Consider the following 15,358-nt stretch of genomic DNA (forward strand, 5'->3'; position numbering starts at 1 on the left):
ATAGTGACTCATGGCCTATCTTGCTCAGTGGTGCTACAGACAGTGGCCAGTGAGTTAGCAAGTCCCCCCTACTACGTCACAGCCTGCAACATGCAAAGCCCCTCCGCCAGCTGGCTACTCATTCCCTGGTGTGGCTGACCCCCAGTGGTCACTGCAATGTAACTGTCCTGCCGCGCTCGCTGCTCCCAGCGGTCCTTGCTCTCAGACCCCCTCCCTTTCTGTGTTAGGGAAAACAATCTGAATCCAGGCCCATCCCATTGTCCTGGCCCAGCCAAACCCAGACCTCCCGTTGAGTGAGGAGAAGAGGAAGCCGCCTGCCGAATGTGGTGGTCCTAGCTCCTGCCGTTTCGGAGGAGTTGAACAAACGGACTCACGGACAGACAGATGCACAAACTCTCTAAAATATACATTTAGATTAACAAAAGGCACCTTATTATCATTTGGTCTTATTTGCACTGCACACCAGCAAAGTAGGGATCAGGGAACCACAAGTCTATTGGCAGCTCTGCCACTGACTGGCCGCCAGCCCATTTCCACATCCCTTTTCTCCCACTCTCTCTCAGCTGTCTCTGTTTTCACTGTGAGCTCCCTAGGGCTGAGGCTGTGCCTTGCTGTGTGTTTGTACAGCACCTAGCGCACTGGGGCCCAGACCCCGATTGGAACCTCTAGGTGCTACAGTACAGGCCACAATAAAAAGAGGAGTCCCACGACAAGATGAAACACGAAACCCTGGATAGCTAAAGCTCTCCCCTTTCCACACGTAAAGAAAAATCAAGAACTTCCAAAGGCTTCTGACATGCAGCAGGTTGGTTTCTGGCTGGATCCTTTTGTGGTTGGAAACAAACATTTCTGACAGTTGTTAGGCATGAGGCATATAGTGAGAGGCTGAGGTGTAAAGGGCCTCTCTAGGGTGCTGCTTTCGGTCCTGCTCGAGAAGGGAGCTTGTGCAATGCACGGTGAGAACAGCTGGGGCCAGGGTGCTCGCTTACCTCACGCTCTTCCATGGCCCCCCTTATCCGGGCACCCGGATGCTTTCACTCTCTTGGCCTCATGCGGCTCAGAGACTCACCCAAGGTCACACCAGAAGTCTGTGGCAGAGACAGCCGGGCATTGTGCTCCAGCCTTCCCCAACCCAGACTAGCTCAGTTCTGCTCTTTCAGGCCTCTCTCCCCTAATGTGCCATTTCCTGGGCACGCAGGGTTCTGTACCAGCCACCGCCTTGGAGGTGGAGGGCGGGAGCCAGTGAATGGGGGGCGGGGGAGATGGCAGGGGCTGCTGTGGAAGACAAAAGCTCCCTATTGGGTCCTTTCCACTGGTTACCATGGATGCCTGGCGTGGGCCCAGACAGGGCCTGGCTAAAACACCTCGCTCCTCGCTCTGGTTCATGCATCGGTCCCAATGGTTGGCCAATGGCCAACAGGGAGGCACTTCTGAGCAGGGCTCAATGCTTGAGGGCAGCGGAGCCTAGCGGTTAGAATACAACGTTTGGGAGGCAGGTTCTAGTCCCAGCCCTGGGAAGGGAGGGGTGTTGTGGCAAATGGGGAAGGGTCGTGGATCGGCTGAGTGGCTCGCTCTGGAGAGGAATCTGTCTGCCCAGCCCGTCACTAGACGCCCCCTGTGCTGCTGTGTCAGACAGTCCTGGCTTCTGCAGCAGAGCCCGGCCAGACTCCAGCTTGGGTGGCTTCCCCCTCCCCTCCAGATTCACCCGGCCGTTGAACTGTCCTTGCCGTAGCCTCCTGCAGGCAGGAGCATTGCTCCGCACGGCCAGTCAGCTGCCACGCTACCCCAGAGGTGGCTGCATTTCCCCGATCCCCAGGGCACAGGCTGCGGGTCCATTTGTCGTATGGCACGCGCTGCAGAAGGGGAGGGCGCAAGGAGATCCTCGCCGTTCAAGCCTCAGGCAGCTCGGGGAGGGCTGAGAACTGTGCTCTCCACCTGCCGCCTGGGCCGTGCCCCTGCGGGTGGGCTCCCTCCCTCCCTCCCCCGCGGCGGCAGGGGCAAATTGCTTCCGCCCATTAGCATCTGACAAATAACCACAGAGAGAGAAAACGTCCCCGGCAGGATATGAACAAGCTGCCTTCGGCGTGCACCGACCGAGCGTCACTCTTTTTCCATTGCCTATCGCCCCATCTCGCCTTCCCCTTCGAGCGGAACCCGCGGCTCCCTCGGGGGCTGCAGCAGGCTGGGGTGCAAGAGCCGGGGCAGGGGCAGAGACCCAGCAAACTGCCATGCTAGGGCAAGATGGGATTGGCATGTGCAGGGGCCATTCCTGAGCCGGGGGGGGGGGGGCTGTAGGTGCTGGGGAGAGGGGGGGCTCTCTGCATACAACGTTTCCGGAGTGCCCTTCCTGAGTGTGTTCCCACTCAGCCCCCAGCTGCCAGTAACTTCAGTAGCTGCTGGGGTGGAGTGTGGGGGGGCAGGGGGCAGCAGGGGGAGAGACAGAGCCTTGCTAGCCCATGCGGCCAGCCCACAGACTTGCCAAGCAGGCGGGGGGTCAGAGAACAGCCCCAAGCCGCCAGTGCTGGGCACACATTCCATGCAGCGAACAATCAAACCTGGGTCATTTGGGGTTCTGGGCATGGCTGAGCCAGGGTCCGGGATGTCGGTGGGGGCCCCTGAGCTGGCTTAGCGGCTCCTGTCCCTTCTGGGGCAGGACTGTGGCCCCGCGGTGAAGTCTTGCTGCTGCTTTGGAGCCATGAGCAGGCGTCTGTCTGCCCAGGCTGGGAGGGTTGCTTCCAGCTGCACCGCAGACACCCCCAGCGTGGGCTACACAGACTGGGACGCAGACCCAGCTCCCTGCCACGGGCCCTGGAGGGCGACCCTGGTGCAGTGATCGCTGAGCGGCAGAGAGGAAGGCAGATTTACTGAACTCTGATTTCTCCTCATTTTCCAACCTCCCTCCCATGGCATCAGAGAAACTATCCTTCACTTTCCGTCTGTGCATTATGACTCGAGCAAAACGGTCACCACGTTCCACACCAGACGTGGCTGCATTTGGGTGGTGGATGAAAGCTCTCATCATGCACAGCCTGGGATCCATAGGGATGACAGGTACCTCGGGCATCTGGTCACTACTGACCCCGGGTAAACACCCTGCCGCGTACTTTCCTTCTGGGAACAGCCTGACCTGCCCCCTTCCTCAGCAGGGAGAAGACCAGGTCCCAGGGGAAGCCGAAAGCAAACTCTCCAGACAGAGCGAGGGGTTTGTTCTCCAGGGTTTCTGGCAATACGAACGGTCATTTCACTTAATAAAACCCCCTTCCAGGGAGAAACGACTCTTCGTAGCAGCATAAGCGTTCGTGGGCAAAGACCCACTTTGACAGATGCAAATGACGAAAGCTTATGCTCCGACACTTCGGTTAGTCTGTAAGGTGCCACAGGACTCCTGGCCGCTTTTGCAGATTCAGACTAACACGGCTCCCCCTCTGATACTCTTCATAGCAGTTTGGCTGCGGAGCACAAAAAACCAGAAGCAAAATGTGAATGGGCCTGCACTGCGATGCTCTGGTTTTGGGGCTGTTCATAAGGCTTTCACTTGTTCGCAGGCGTTTTAATAAGTTGATCAACTGCCATGCAGCCCACTAGGCTGTGCATAGCCACCCACAACCCCTTCTAGGATGTGCTTACCCCCATGTATCGCATACTCCTCACAACTGTCACATGTTCCTAGCAACTTGTGTGCCTCAGTTTCCCCTTCCATAAACATGGGGAGAAGGGTATTGATCTCCTTTGGCGAGCTCTTGGGGACCCACGGAGGAAAGGCGCTCCACACCAGCCAGGAACTAGCCCTTATTAGGCTGTGGCCCTGCCAGGAAGCAGGACCATGCGCAGTGTGAGACGCTTAACACGATTCCCCAGTTACTTATCCTGGGGCAGAGTGGACACGGTTCCTAGCCCCTTTGCCCTCCCACAGGCGACTGTGCCAGGGATTGCAGCCAATCGAGGCCGGGGGAGGCGGGGGAGAGGCTGGCCCTGCGCAGGGAGCATGTCGATGATGGAGAGACCGTGGGGCTCTAGCTTGCAGCGCTGCACTGGGCTTTGTACAATGGGGCCCTTCTGCTGAGCGTGCCCCGGGCCGTTCATGTGAGCCACAGAGCCTGGCTGGGTTGCCGGCAGCAGGGAGCGAACCAGGGACCCCTCGAAGAGCTGGGGCTGGGCCGGCCTGCACTAGGGGAGGCCTCTCGGCTAGACGCAGCAGTGGCCACGAAGGATCCGAGCGACTCAGCTCTGGGGGGACCAGCGCCAGCTGCTCTGGGGGGCGGCTGCGGGGTTCCATGGCAGTTGCAGGCGGCCAGGCCATCGGTTGGGGGGTTGGAACGAGCCAGTCCTGCCCCGTCTCCGCTCTGGAGGTCCCATGGTAGCAGATCCGGGAGGAGGCCCCGCCGGGCTTTCACGGCCACCTGGTGAGCAGAAGCAGGTGCAGGGGGACGGGGCGGAGGGACGCAGTCCGGAGAAATCTCCCCTCAGATGAGGTCCTGGTGCCCCCTTACAGGGCCCCCTGCTGCTCCCCCCATGCCTCCACCTCCCTCCCCGTGCTGAGATTTGGGCTGCTCCCCCACACGCCTGCCTCAGTTTCCCTGCTCTGCCGCCTTTTCTCCCCCCCTCTCAGCCCTCCGCAAAGCACCTCCCGTCGCTGGGCCCCGTCCCTGCCTGCAGCCCCCTCCGGGCCACTGGCACCAGCAGAGAATTTCCCGTCTCACCCCCTTGAGGCTGGGGGGACGTCCCAGCGGGGTGGGTGGGAACGAACAAATCAAAAGCAACAGGGCACGAAAGCCACCACCACAGAGACAGCTGGGCTCCAGGGAAGGAGGGAGGCCTGGGCTGGGTCTTAGGACCAAGCGTCTCCCGAGGCGGGTGGGAAGCGCTGGGCCAGGTTCCCTGGGGAGGGGGGAGTCTCCATCCCTAGAGGTGATTACGTCTCGGCTTGACACAGCCCTGGCTGGGATGATGGCGTTGGGCTGGTCCTGCTGTGGCCGGGAACTGGACTCGGTGCCTCCTGAGGTCTCTGCCGCCCTGGGTCCTGGGATTTCACGGAGGCAGGAACGACCCTTGTCCCTGCCGCGCTTCGGGGGACGGGAGGAGACACCGTGGCGGGAGGGCGGGGGGGGGGGTTATTGCTCCGTTCCTCGCTGTGGCTCTGAAGGGCCAGGCCTGGACTCAGCCAGAGGAAGTAACCAGAGACCAGCCCCGGGGGCCATTCTCATCTCACCCTCCCATTGGCGATCGCCTCCACGTAGCCAACACCAGCCACGTCGCAGCTGTGGCGAAGGCGGCCATCGAGGTGCCTCAAGCGTGGAGGACCAGAGACAGCCTGGGGCAGGAGGACACGAGGCTTCAGGAGTCAGGACGGGGCGGAGGGACTCAGGGGGGAGCTCGCAGCCTGCGGCATCCTCCTCTTGCTCCCCGGGGCAGCCGGGCGCCGGAGGTCGGCCAATGCTGAGCCTTTTGCCCTCGCTCCGGGAGTCGGGGAGAGGAAGACAACCCGGTACACACGGCTGCAGCCCCCCACCCTCCTGAAAGGGCACCGGAAAGGGGGGGCTGGGGTAGCCCTGGACAGGGGGAGGTGCAGGCACCCCCCCAACCCCTTTCACCTGCTTGATTACCTGCTACCTAGCAAGGCAGCCTGCAGGAGAGAGCCGGAGCCCAGCTAGGCCGGGAGCTGCAGCCGAGCGCCCAGCCAGCCCACCGACTTCTTCTTGCTGGTCCGGGGCGCCCCGGCTCCCTGTCAGCCCTGGTCTCAACAAAGGCACCGAGGCTGCGGGGAGCCCTGACTCGTATCAATAGACGAGTGGAGCAAGACCCAGGACTGTCCTCTGGAAGAGAGGGGCCTCCCAGTGCCCTGCCACCGCCCCCGCTCTCCTGGGGCCTGGTTTACGAAGGGAACGTTCAGATCTCTCCAGACCCCCGGCCAGGCACCCAGCTTCCCTCGCAGCTGGCTCAGGCCTTCGACCCAGGGTTCAACGTGCGAGCTGTGACGGCGCGTTGGGGTCCCCCGTCTCCTGCACCCCAAAATGGCACAAACAGACTCCACCAGCCAGTAGAATTGAGGGTGGTTTATTGCTCCTCCAGGATACAGCACAGCACAGATGTAATCTGGTTACAGGAACTGGGGCTAAGAGGCCTCAGTGCCCCCTTTGAGATGGGGGGATCCCAGCCCCCTCCCCAGTTCCTTCTCCCCTGATTTCCAGCCAGGAACTGACTCTCCTCTTCCAGCCCTGCCCCCAGCCAGGGCAGCATCCACCTCCCTTTGTTCCTCTCCATGGGGGGTGACTGGTCAGACAGGTTGAGACCTTCTTTGCATAATGACTCATGGCCTGTCCTTCTGGGCCGCGGTACCAACTGCAGCCAGTGGGGGTTACCCCAGAGCCAGCAGCGTAGAAACCAGCCAGGTACCCCCACTACATCACAGCCTCGCAGACCCTCCTTGCAGGGACCTCTCGCGGCTCAGGTTCGTCGCAGACTTGCCACTGGCCTCGATTCCCGCGCCGGCAAGTGCTGAGTCGTATGCACCTGTCGAGGCGGGCAGGCCTCACCTGGCACAGGTGGTACAGAACCTCACCCGTCTTAAAGGGCCAGCTCCCGCGGCGAGTGCTGCATTGCTGGGGCTTGTTGCGAGCAGGTTCATAATCTACTATAGATTTTAGAGAGGTGGGGGAGGGAGGGGGGTGTCCGTCTGTTCAAGAACTCCTCCTGCACGGTAAGAGTGAGGATCACCACATTCGGCAGGCAGCTTCCTCTTCTCCTAACTTAAAGCAAGGTGAGGGTTTGGTTGGGCCAGGCCATTGGGCTGTGTGTGGAATGGGACTGTTTCACATCAAACAGAAAGGGAGGGGGTGTCAGAGCAGGGACAGTTATACTCATGCATGGCCACAAGGGGGCAGCAAATGCAGGGGACATTTATACTCATGAATGAAGACAAGGAGCAGCAAGCATCCCAGGGCCAGAGCAGCCACCGCCTGGCAGCATGGCTCCTGCCACCGCAGCCTGCCCCCGGGAGCCTCTGCCGGCCGCCGCATGGGCCCCATGGCTCTGGACCACCCCCAGGCCACTGTGCTTTGCAGCCCCTGCTGCCCCAGGTGGCCTGCGCAGACCCCCCACGCCCGGACCCAGGTAACACCAGGGAAGTCTTCTCCTAATAAATACTAATACCTGCAGTCGTAACAGGCTCACGGCTCGCTTCCTGCTTCACTATCCACCCCCTGACTTGGACGGGCTCGCGCGGGCATCAGGGAGCAGAATTTGCCCAGCCTGTTGTGTTCCGATGTCATGAAGCCACACGCCGTCGCTGGCCATTTTCTCCCAGGCTGAGGTCTGCGGCCGGCTCTCGATAACTCTAAACGACAGTTATCACAGAGACCTTCCTGTTGGTCTGTAAACGTGGTTTCCGTTTTGATCAGGCCTCATTAAGTGGGACAGAGCCCTTTCTCAGTGCGACCTCGCGCACAGGAAGGCCGACAGGTTCTAAAGGGCCCCTGGTGCTGGGCACTTCTGAGCTTTGGATGCTCAGCTTGGGGATTTTTAGCTCCTCTGGAATTGGGCCCAAAGCACCATCCAACATTTAGAGCTGTTTGAAAAAATGGGGTCCTGATTTTAGCAGTTAAGGGTGCACCATGGAGACGCTGGCCTCGTGCAAAGGTTATAAGTGAAACTTCCCAATGCTCCTGCAAGATGCGAGCGAATGCTGAATGCCATTTCACAGAGAGGGAAACTGAGGCCCAGAGCAGCTAAAAAAGTTGCTTGGAGTCACATAGTGAGTCAAGTGGTGGTGTGAGGAATAGAACTCACCACAAAATGTTGCTGAGGCCGGAGCTTAGCAGGGGTTGGAAATGGACTGGATCATGATTATGGATAATACATTTTTCCAATATTTGGGAACCTGTGCTGCATACAACGACTCCCATAGTTATATTGTAATAGTAAAGATTAAACACAAACCAACTGGACCTTTGGAAGAGCTAAACACCCTCATGCTCCAGGGCATAAACAACTCCCTAACTATCAGTGGTCAGGAGGAAATTTCGCCAGGGACAAATTACACCAAAATTGCTTCCTGCTGGGTTTCTTGCGCCTTCCTCGGACACAGCATGGCCTGTCAGTATCAGCATGCGCAGTTAACAAGACCCCTGGTCTGATCCTGGCAAGTCCTATCTTCTGAACCTAGGTCTCCTGCCGCCCGGTTCTTCTTGCAAACCCATTTGACCCTTGTACCCTCACTTTTTATGCAAGGGACTTACCAATGCAAGCTGAATCTTGCTGAGCCTGACACAAATTTAGCCTAGGGCTTGTACCCAAGTTGCAAACCTCTCTGACTGTTTCCTGCTGTGGTTTCCTGCAGTAGTAAAACACCTCCTCTGCTCAGCCTGTTTTCCCTCTTGTTCTCATCTGATGGGCCTTTCTGGACTGGAGGCAGATAAAAAACACAAACAGGTCAAAAAGCAACCGGTGGCTGTAAATCCAGCTCTTGTGCCGGCACTTTCTTGCCTTGCTCTGCAGCCAAACAGGGGAGCTATGGCAGGAGGGTGTCTCTCGCACCCCCTTCCATCCCACCCCACCTCCACCAGGGTATATCATCTGGAAGGCCCACGTTTATTACGACGGTGGGTTCTTTGCATTCCAGTCACAGGCGGGTGTCCCCGTCGCAGCCCAGTAGTCCAGCTGCACTGGGCGCTGTGCAAACAGGATAAAAAGACAATCCCTGACAAGCCTTCACAATAAACAGGCCCACAAACTCCCAGGGGGCGGCCAGCCCCACTCAATGTCATATGATCCGGTAAGGCCTGGTCCTTTCCGAGCTGGCCTTTAGCATGCAATAGGTCTGTCTCTCAGCCAAGCGGGCTAGCCATTGGGACAACTGAAAATCTTGTGGGCCTGTCTGCCTGATAGGCTGCCGGCTCAGTCGGGCAGGGGCTGTCTTTTTGTTCTGGGTTTGTACAGCGCCTAGCACCGAGGGGTCCTGGTCTCTCAAGGGGGCTTTGTCCTGGGCATTATGATACTGCAACTGCTATTATTAATCAGTAAGGAATCCATGCACAAGCGCAGAGACCAGACTCAGTGACCTAAGGAGTCGGGGGAGAGGGGCGGTGTACAGACTGTGACCGCTAAGTTTGTGCAAGCTCAGCTCTTACCATATCACGCCACATCCCCCTCAAAGGTCAGGTCCCCGGGAGCCAGCCTGCCCCTGGTGTTTCCATTCATTGCTGGAAACTGGCCTTGCTCTCTGGGTGGGAGTTAGATCCCTCGATACCAAAACCAATAGTGCCAGCTCATTGGTGGAGGGGCCTCGGCCCAGCCCCAGCCGGCGGCGCGACATGACGCGTTGGGTCCATACCGAGAGCCGGCTCCCCGGGGACAGGTGGTAAGTCCCGTCTGTTCTCCCTCTGCCCGGAGTCTGGGGCCTGCAGAGTCCAGAGTGACACGGTGGGGATCCAGTCTGGAGTGTGCCCCTGGAACCAGGCTGCCCTGGGCCCGTAGGCACGGCGGATCCGCCAAACTGGCTCAGGCCATGGGTCCATCCAAGGGACAATCCCTGACCGTGGCCTGTGCCAGATGCTCCGGGGGAAGATGCAAAAAATCCAGCAGTTACGGGAAGGTTCTTCTTCCCCCCGGTCGCTTGGTGGGTGGATTGTGCCTCGTTTGATATCGCTCACGTTTGTATCCTGCCCAGCAGAACTGCCACTGTTCTGATTCCCCGAAGAGCTGTCTCCAGCCACTCTCCCGGCTGTAACAGGAGGCAGAGGAGGGGAGCTCCGGAGGTTAATCGTCCCTTGCGTGAGAGGGTATTTCCTTTGGTCGTGCTACAAGTGCTACAAGAGCGAAGATTTCTGGTGCTGGGGGCTTTTTCATTCGGACAGTAACTGCATAACTAGATCCCAGGACAACGATTCACCATTGGGACAACCCACTCGGCGATGTGCTGGGTTCTGCATCCCGCTGAAGTTAGGGGTGTGATACGGGCAGCACAGGGTACAATGACCAAGCCTGTTAGGAAGGAAACCAGAGTAGCTGATTCAAATTCTCCCCATACGATATGATGGGGACTAATTTGGCTACAACTACTCACGAGAGACATCTTGGAGACATTGTGGATAGTTCTCTGCAAACATCCACCCAGTGCGCAGCGGCAGGCAAAGAAGCAAACAGAATGTCAGGCATCATTACAAAGGGGATAGAGAACAAGACAGAAAATCTCTTATTGCCTCTCTATAAATCCATGGTGCGCCCACATCTTGAATACTGCGTATGGATGTGGTCGCCTCCTCTCAAAAAAGATCTATTGGCATTGGAAAAAGTTCAGAAAAGGGCAACAAAAATGATGAGGGGTTTGGAACGGCTGCTGTGTGAAAAGAGGTTTAAAAGACTGGGATTTTTCAGCTTGGAAAAGAGACGACTAAGGAGGGATATGATAGAGGTCTATAAAATCATGACTGGTGTGGAAAAAGTGAATAAGGAAAAATTATTTACTTATTCCTACAATATAAGAACTAGGGGTCACCAAATGAAATTAATGGGCAGCAGGTTTAAAACAAACAAAAGGAAGTTTTTCTTCACTCAGCACATAGTCAACCTGTGGAACTCCTTGCCAGAGGATGCGGTGAAGGCTAGAACTTTAACAGGGTTCAAAAAAGAGCCAGATAAGTTCATGGAGGTTCAGTCCATCAATGGCTATTAGCCAGGAGGGTAGGAGTGGTGACCCTGGCCTGTTTGTCTGGAGGTGGGTGACAGGGAGGAACCACCTGAGGATTCCCTGTTGTGATCCCTCCCTCTGGGGCACCTGGCATTGGCAGCCAGGACACTGGGCTGGTTGGCCCATTGGTCTGACCCCCTTTGCCCGTTCTTATGTTCTTCTGGCCCTTCAATTGGCCCTGTGGAGGCCAGATGGAGATGCCCAGGGTCCTCTGTTAACAGCCTCCCTTGGTCGGGGGCACTAGCGCGGTGCGGGGGCTCACTGAGGCATTGTGCTTCCGATCCGCAGGCCCCGCACCCGGAGCGTCTGAGCCGGCGTGAGGAGCCCAGCCAGTGTCCGAGATGCCGGACGCCGCCAGCCACCTGCCCTTCTTCTACGGCAGCATCTCGCGGTCGGAGGCGGAGGAGTACCTCAAGCTGGCCGGCATGGCCGACGGGCTCTTCCTGCTGCGCCAGTGCCTGCGCAGCCTGGGGGGCTACGTCCTGTCCATGGTGCACAACCTGGAGTTCTACCACTACCCCATCGAGCGCCAGCTGAACGGCACCTACGCCATCGCGGGGGGCAAGGCGCACTGCGGGCCGGAGGAGCTCTGCGAGTTCTACTCCAAGGACGCCGACGGGCTGTGCTGCACCCTCCGTAAGCCCTGCAACCGGCCCAGCGGCGTGGAGCTGCAGCCCGGCATCTTCGACAGCATGCGGGACAACATGGTGCGGGAGTACATCCGGCAGACCTGGAAACTGGAGGTACCGGCTGGGCCCCGGCCGCGCGCGGAACCCCCACCGCCTGCCCCCCTCCCGCCATCTTACCTCAGCCCGTCCCGTCCTAGCACCGCTGGGCCTCCTGCCCGTGGGAAAGGCCTGAATCCCTCTGCCTAGGCCTTCAGACCCGCTCTCCCGCAGGCAGTAGCCACTGCAGGGCCCCCAGCACCGGTCCTAAGAGGGGCTGGACCCCGTGCCCAGGTACAGGCCGAAACACCATAATCCGGACTTCCCGAGTCTAGCAACACCCCTGGGCCAGCAGCACCGGGGCGACCCCGCGGGGCCAGGAGCCTTGCCAGACTGGGGGGGCTGAGAGAGCGGAGCCGTGGATGGCAGCAGAGCTGTGTGTGTGAGGGGGAAAGGGAGCCTCTGTCCCGGGGTAGAGGGCAGCAGTGGGGTGGCCAGGAGGAAAAGAGGAACCTCCAGCGCCGTGACCCCCCCTAATCCAGCTCCGGGACCAGTCAAGTGCCGAGGGTGCCGGACCAGGGAGGTTCGACCTGTAGGTGCCATTGGGCGCTCAGCGAAGTCCCAGGGATGCAGGAGCGGGGCATTGGAGCAGGGCTAGCTTGTCCGGGCTCCCCGGCTCCAGGCCCTGCACCGCAGGGTAACGGTGCACGTGGTTTGGAACGGGGCAGCACGAAGGGGGCCGACTCGCTCAGCCAGCCCCACACACAACGCCCTCCTGTCTCCAGGACCCCCTCCCCCAAGCCTTGCCCGCAGGGCTCCACGTTCCGGCTCTTTCAGACCAAAGGGGGAAGCGTGTTCCAGTTCTAGGCCCTCTCTGTCAGGCACCCCCTCGTTTGGAAGAGGGGTACCCAGCTGAGAGGCCCAGGCTGCCCCAGAAGGAGCCGGCAGCAGGTTCCCAGCCAGTGGGGCTGCGGGGCTAGTGCTCGGAGCAGGGGCAGTATCGGAGGCCTGTTCACTCTCCACCCCCAGCCTAGGAGACGGGCCTGCTGCAGCCACTTCTGGGGAGCAGCGCGGTCTGTGGTGCAGGATAGGCAGGGAGCTGCCTTAGCCCCCCCCACTGCTCACCTGATCCCCCTGCAGCAGCGAGCCCAGAGCCCGACACTCCCGGCCCAGTGCTGGGGTGCAACCCGTTGTGAGAACACCCCTGCCCTATAGCACGAGTCGCTTACACAATGTCACCCTCTGTCTCAGGTAACTGTGGGTGTATTTATTATCCCGACTCGTCACCAATCCTTTTCTGAAGTCTGCTGTGCTCTGGGCTTCAGTAAGATCCACATGCTGCTCAGACATGGTGTGAAGAACACCCTGCCGGTTATCGGTGCTAAATGTGACACGTGTTCATAGACTGTCCCCTTGTTCACGTATTACTAGACAGGAGGGCTGGACGCGTCCTCCCTGCCTGCTGTGTAGCGTCCAGCCCTTTGTACACATCTACTTCATCCCAGCCCAGTCACCTCGCGAAGCAAAACAGTCACAGCCTTTCCTGCCGCTCTTCCTGTTCGGGCTGCTCCCCGCCACTAGCCAGACTGCCCATTTCCAAAGCACCTTTCGCTCCGCAGGGCCCGACTAAACTAGGCAAATATAACTTAGATAGGGCCACGATAAGGTGGGTGCATAATTGGCTGGATAACCGTAGTCAGAGAGTTGTTGTTAACGGTTCTAAATCCTGCTGGAAAGCGATAACAAGTGGAGTTCCTCAAGGGTCTGTTTTGGGACCCGTACTGTTCAATATCTTCATCAGTGATGTAGATATTGGGATAGAAAGTACGCTTATTAAGTTTGCAGATGATACCAAACTGGGTGGGGTTGCGACTTCTTTGGAGGATAGGGACATAATTCAAAATGACCTTAGCAAGTTAGAGAAATGGTCTGAGGTAAACAGGATGAGGTTTAATAAAGAGAAATGCAAAGTGCTCCACTTAGGAAGGAACAATCAGTTCCATACATACAAGATGGGAAGCGACTGTCTAGGAAGGAGCATGGCAGAAAGGGATCTAGGGGTCATAGTGGACCACAAGTTGAATATGAGTCAACAGTGTGATGCTGTTGCAAAAAAAGCAAATATGATTCTAGGTTGTATCAACAGGTGTGTTGTAAGCAAAACTCGTGAAGTCATTCTGCCGCTCTACTCTGCACTAGTTAGGCCTCAGCTGGAGTACTGTGTCCAGTTCTGGGCGCCACATTTCAAGAAAGATGTGGAGAAATTGGAAAGGGTACAGAGAAGAGCGACAAGAATGATTAAAGGTCTAGAGAACATGACCTATGAAGCCAGGCTTCATGAACTGGGCTTGTTTAGTTTGGAAAAAAGAAGATTAAGGGGGGACATGATAGCGGTTTTCAAATATCTAAAAGGGTGTCACAAGGAGGAAGGCGAAAATTTGTTCCTCTTGGTTTCTGAGGACAGGACAAGGAGTAATGGACTTAAAGTGCAGCAGGGGAGGTTTAGATTGGACATTAGGAAAACATTCCTAACTGTCAGGGTGGTCAAATATTGGAATAAATTGCCAAGAGAGGTGGTGGAATCTCCCTCTCTGGAGATATTTAAGAACAGGTTAGATAGACATCTGTCAGGGATGGTGTAGGTGGAGCTTGGTCCTGCCTTGAGGGCGGGGGGCTGGACTCGATGACCTCTTGAGGTCCCTTCCAGTCCTATTATTCTATGATTCTATGACTGTAGACGGGGCGCCCAGCCCAGAGTGTCAGCACCGCTGATTACAAGGGGCTTCCAGGTCTCGCCTCATACAGCCTTAAAACGGGGCTTTCGGCCTCTGCTGCGCACTGAGCGAAGGTTTTCACTGAGCTGTCGGGGCCTTTTTCTTAGCTGAGCCAGTGAGTCCAGAACCCAGTTCATATTATTCCCTCTCATGCCCATCTCTTCGCCTTTGCCAACAATGAATTCCACATGCTAGCGTGTTTCCTGTTTGCCCAGCTCGGGTTGGCCCCTCTGAGGTTCCTTCCCCGTTCCCACTGGGGTGCAGAGTAAGGAACTCCGTGAGGTGGAGGCAACAGAAGGCCCCCGTTGGTTACCATGGCCCCCCGCACTGTTCTAACAGAAATAAGTCCTTGCCGCAGGGCTGCCTACCCTCTAGGACTGTCCTGGAGCCTCCCAGAATTAAAGCTTCATCTTTGATTAACCACTGTGCCAGGCGATGAAACTTCCAAGGACACACGCAGCCCAAACTGGCAACCCCACCCGGCCACAGACAGGCCACCCTGCCCCGCCTGCCCGGCAGAGCTAAATGCGATGGCTTGCCCGTGCTGTGGTTATTCCTTGTATTCTAGTTACATGATCCCCTGTGACAGGCCAGGCCCCACTTGTGCTAAGAACGAAGGGGCAGCAACCCCCCTGGGAGACTTGGGAACCCACTGCCCAGGAGAAATCGCTAAATCCCGAAGGTGGCTCTGAAAGATCAGGGGGGCTGATGGACCTGCTGGGGCCCTGGGCGAGGTGTGTGTGGGGGGGGGGGGGGGGGAGGGAGAGGGAGGGCAGCTCCATGCTCCCAGAAAGTGTGGGACCTCAGGTGGAAGGGCTGGGGCCAGGGGCAGCTGCCCCCTGTTGCCCCTTGCTGGCAGCCTGGTGGTGGATACGTTTGGCAGGACGGGCATTACGTGCACATGGGGCCTGCTCTCTTCGGGGCTAGGCCCAGGGGAGCCGCCCGCGAGTAGAGGCCCTTCGTGCGACGTAGGAGAACGTAGCTGTCAGCGTGTTCCTGGACCCCGGCCCAGCCCGGCCCGGCCCGGCGCATTGCTTTGAAGGGGGCCAAGGGAGCAGGCAGGAGAGCGGTTAACAGCTGCACACAGACAGTGGGAGACAGACCCGGGGCCTGCGACCAGCCCTCTTCCCTGGCTCTCACCCGGGGCCCTTCCCCACAGCGAGGGCCAGCGAGACCTGGGATGACGGAGTCGCCCTGGATTTGCCAGGGAGCAGAATTCAGCCCCGTCGCTCTCC

General features: G+C 58.2%; 1 protein-coding gene across 2 annotated transcripts in view; it reads left to right on the forward strand.

The window, feature by feature from the left end:
• The window catches only part of ZAP70 (zeta chain of T cell receptor associated protein kinase 70), a 58,688-nt gene that overhangs the window by 18,385 nt on the left and 24,945 nt on the right, over nucleotides 1–15,358 (forward strand). The window contains exons 1-2 of one of the 2 annotated variants that reach the window (XM_075903179.1): nucleotides 4,247–4,403; nucleotides 10,973–11,427. In XM_075903179.1, coding sequence (XP_075759294.1) covers nucleotides 11,026–11,427 — 402 coding nt within the window. In that variant the 5' untranslated portion in view covers nucleotides 4,247–4,403; nucleotides 10,973–11,025. Of the gene's footprint in view, nucleotides 1–4,246; nucleotides 4,404–10,972; nucleotides 11,428–15,358 lie in introns of those variants that run through there. The other variant, XM_075903180.1, reaches the window with a different exon arrangement.

This window comes from Pelodiscus sinensis, chromosome 19, assembly GCF_049634645.1.
Source record: "Pelodiscus sinensis isolate JC-2024 chromosome 19, ASM4963464v1, whole genome shotgun sequence".
NCBI lineage: Eukaryota > Metazoa > Chordata > Testudines > Trionychidae > Pelodiscus > Pelodiscus sinensis.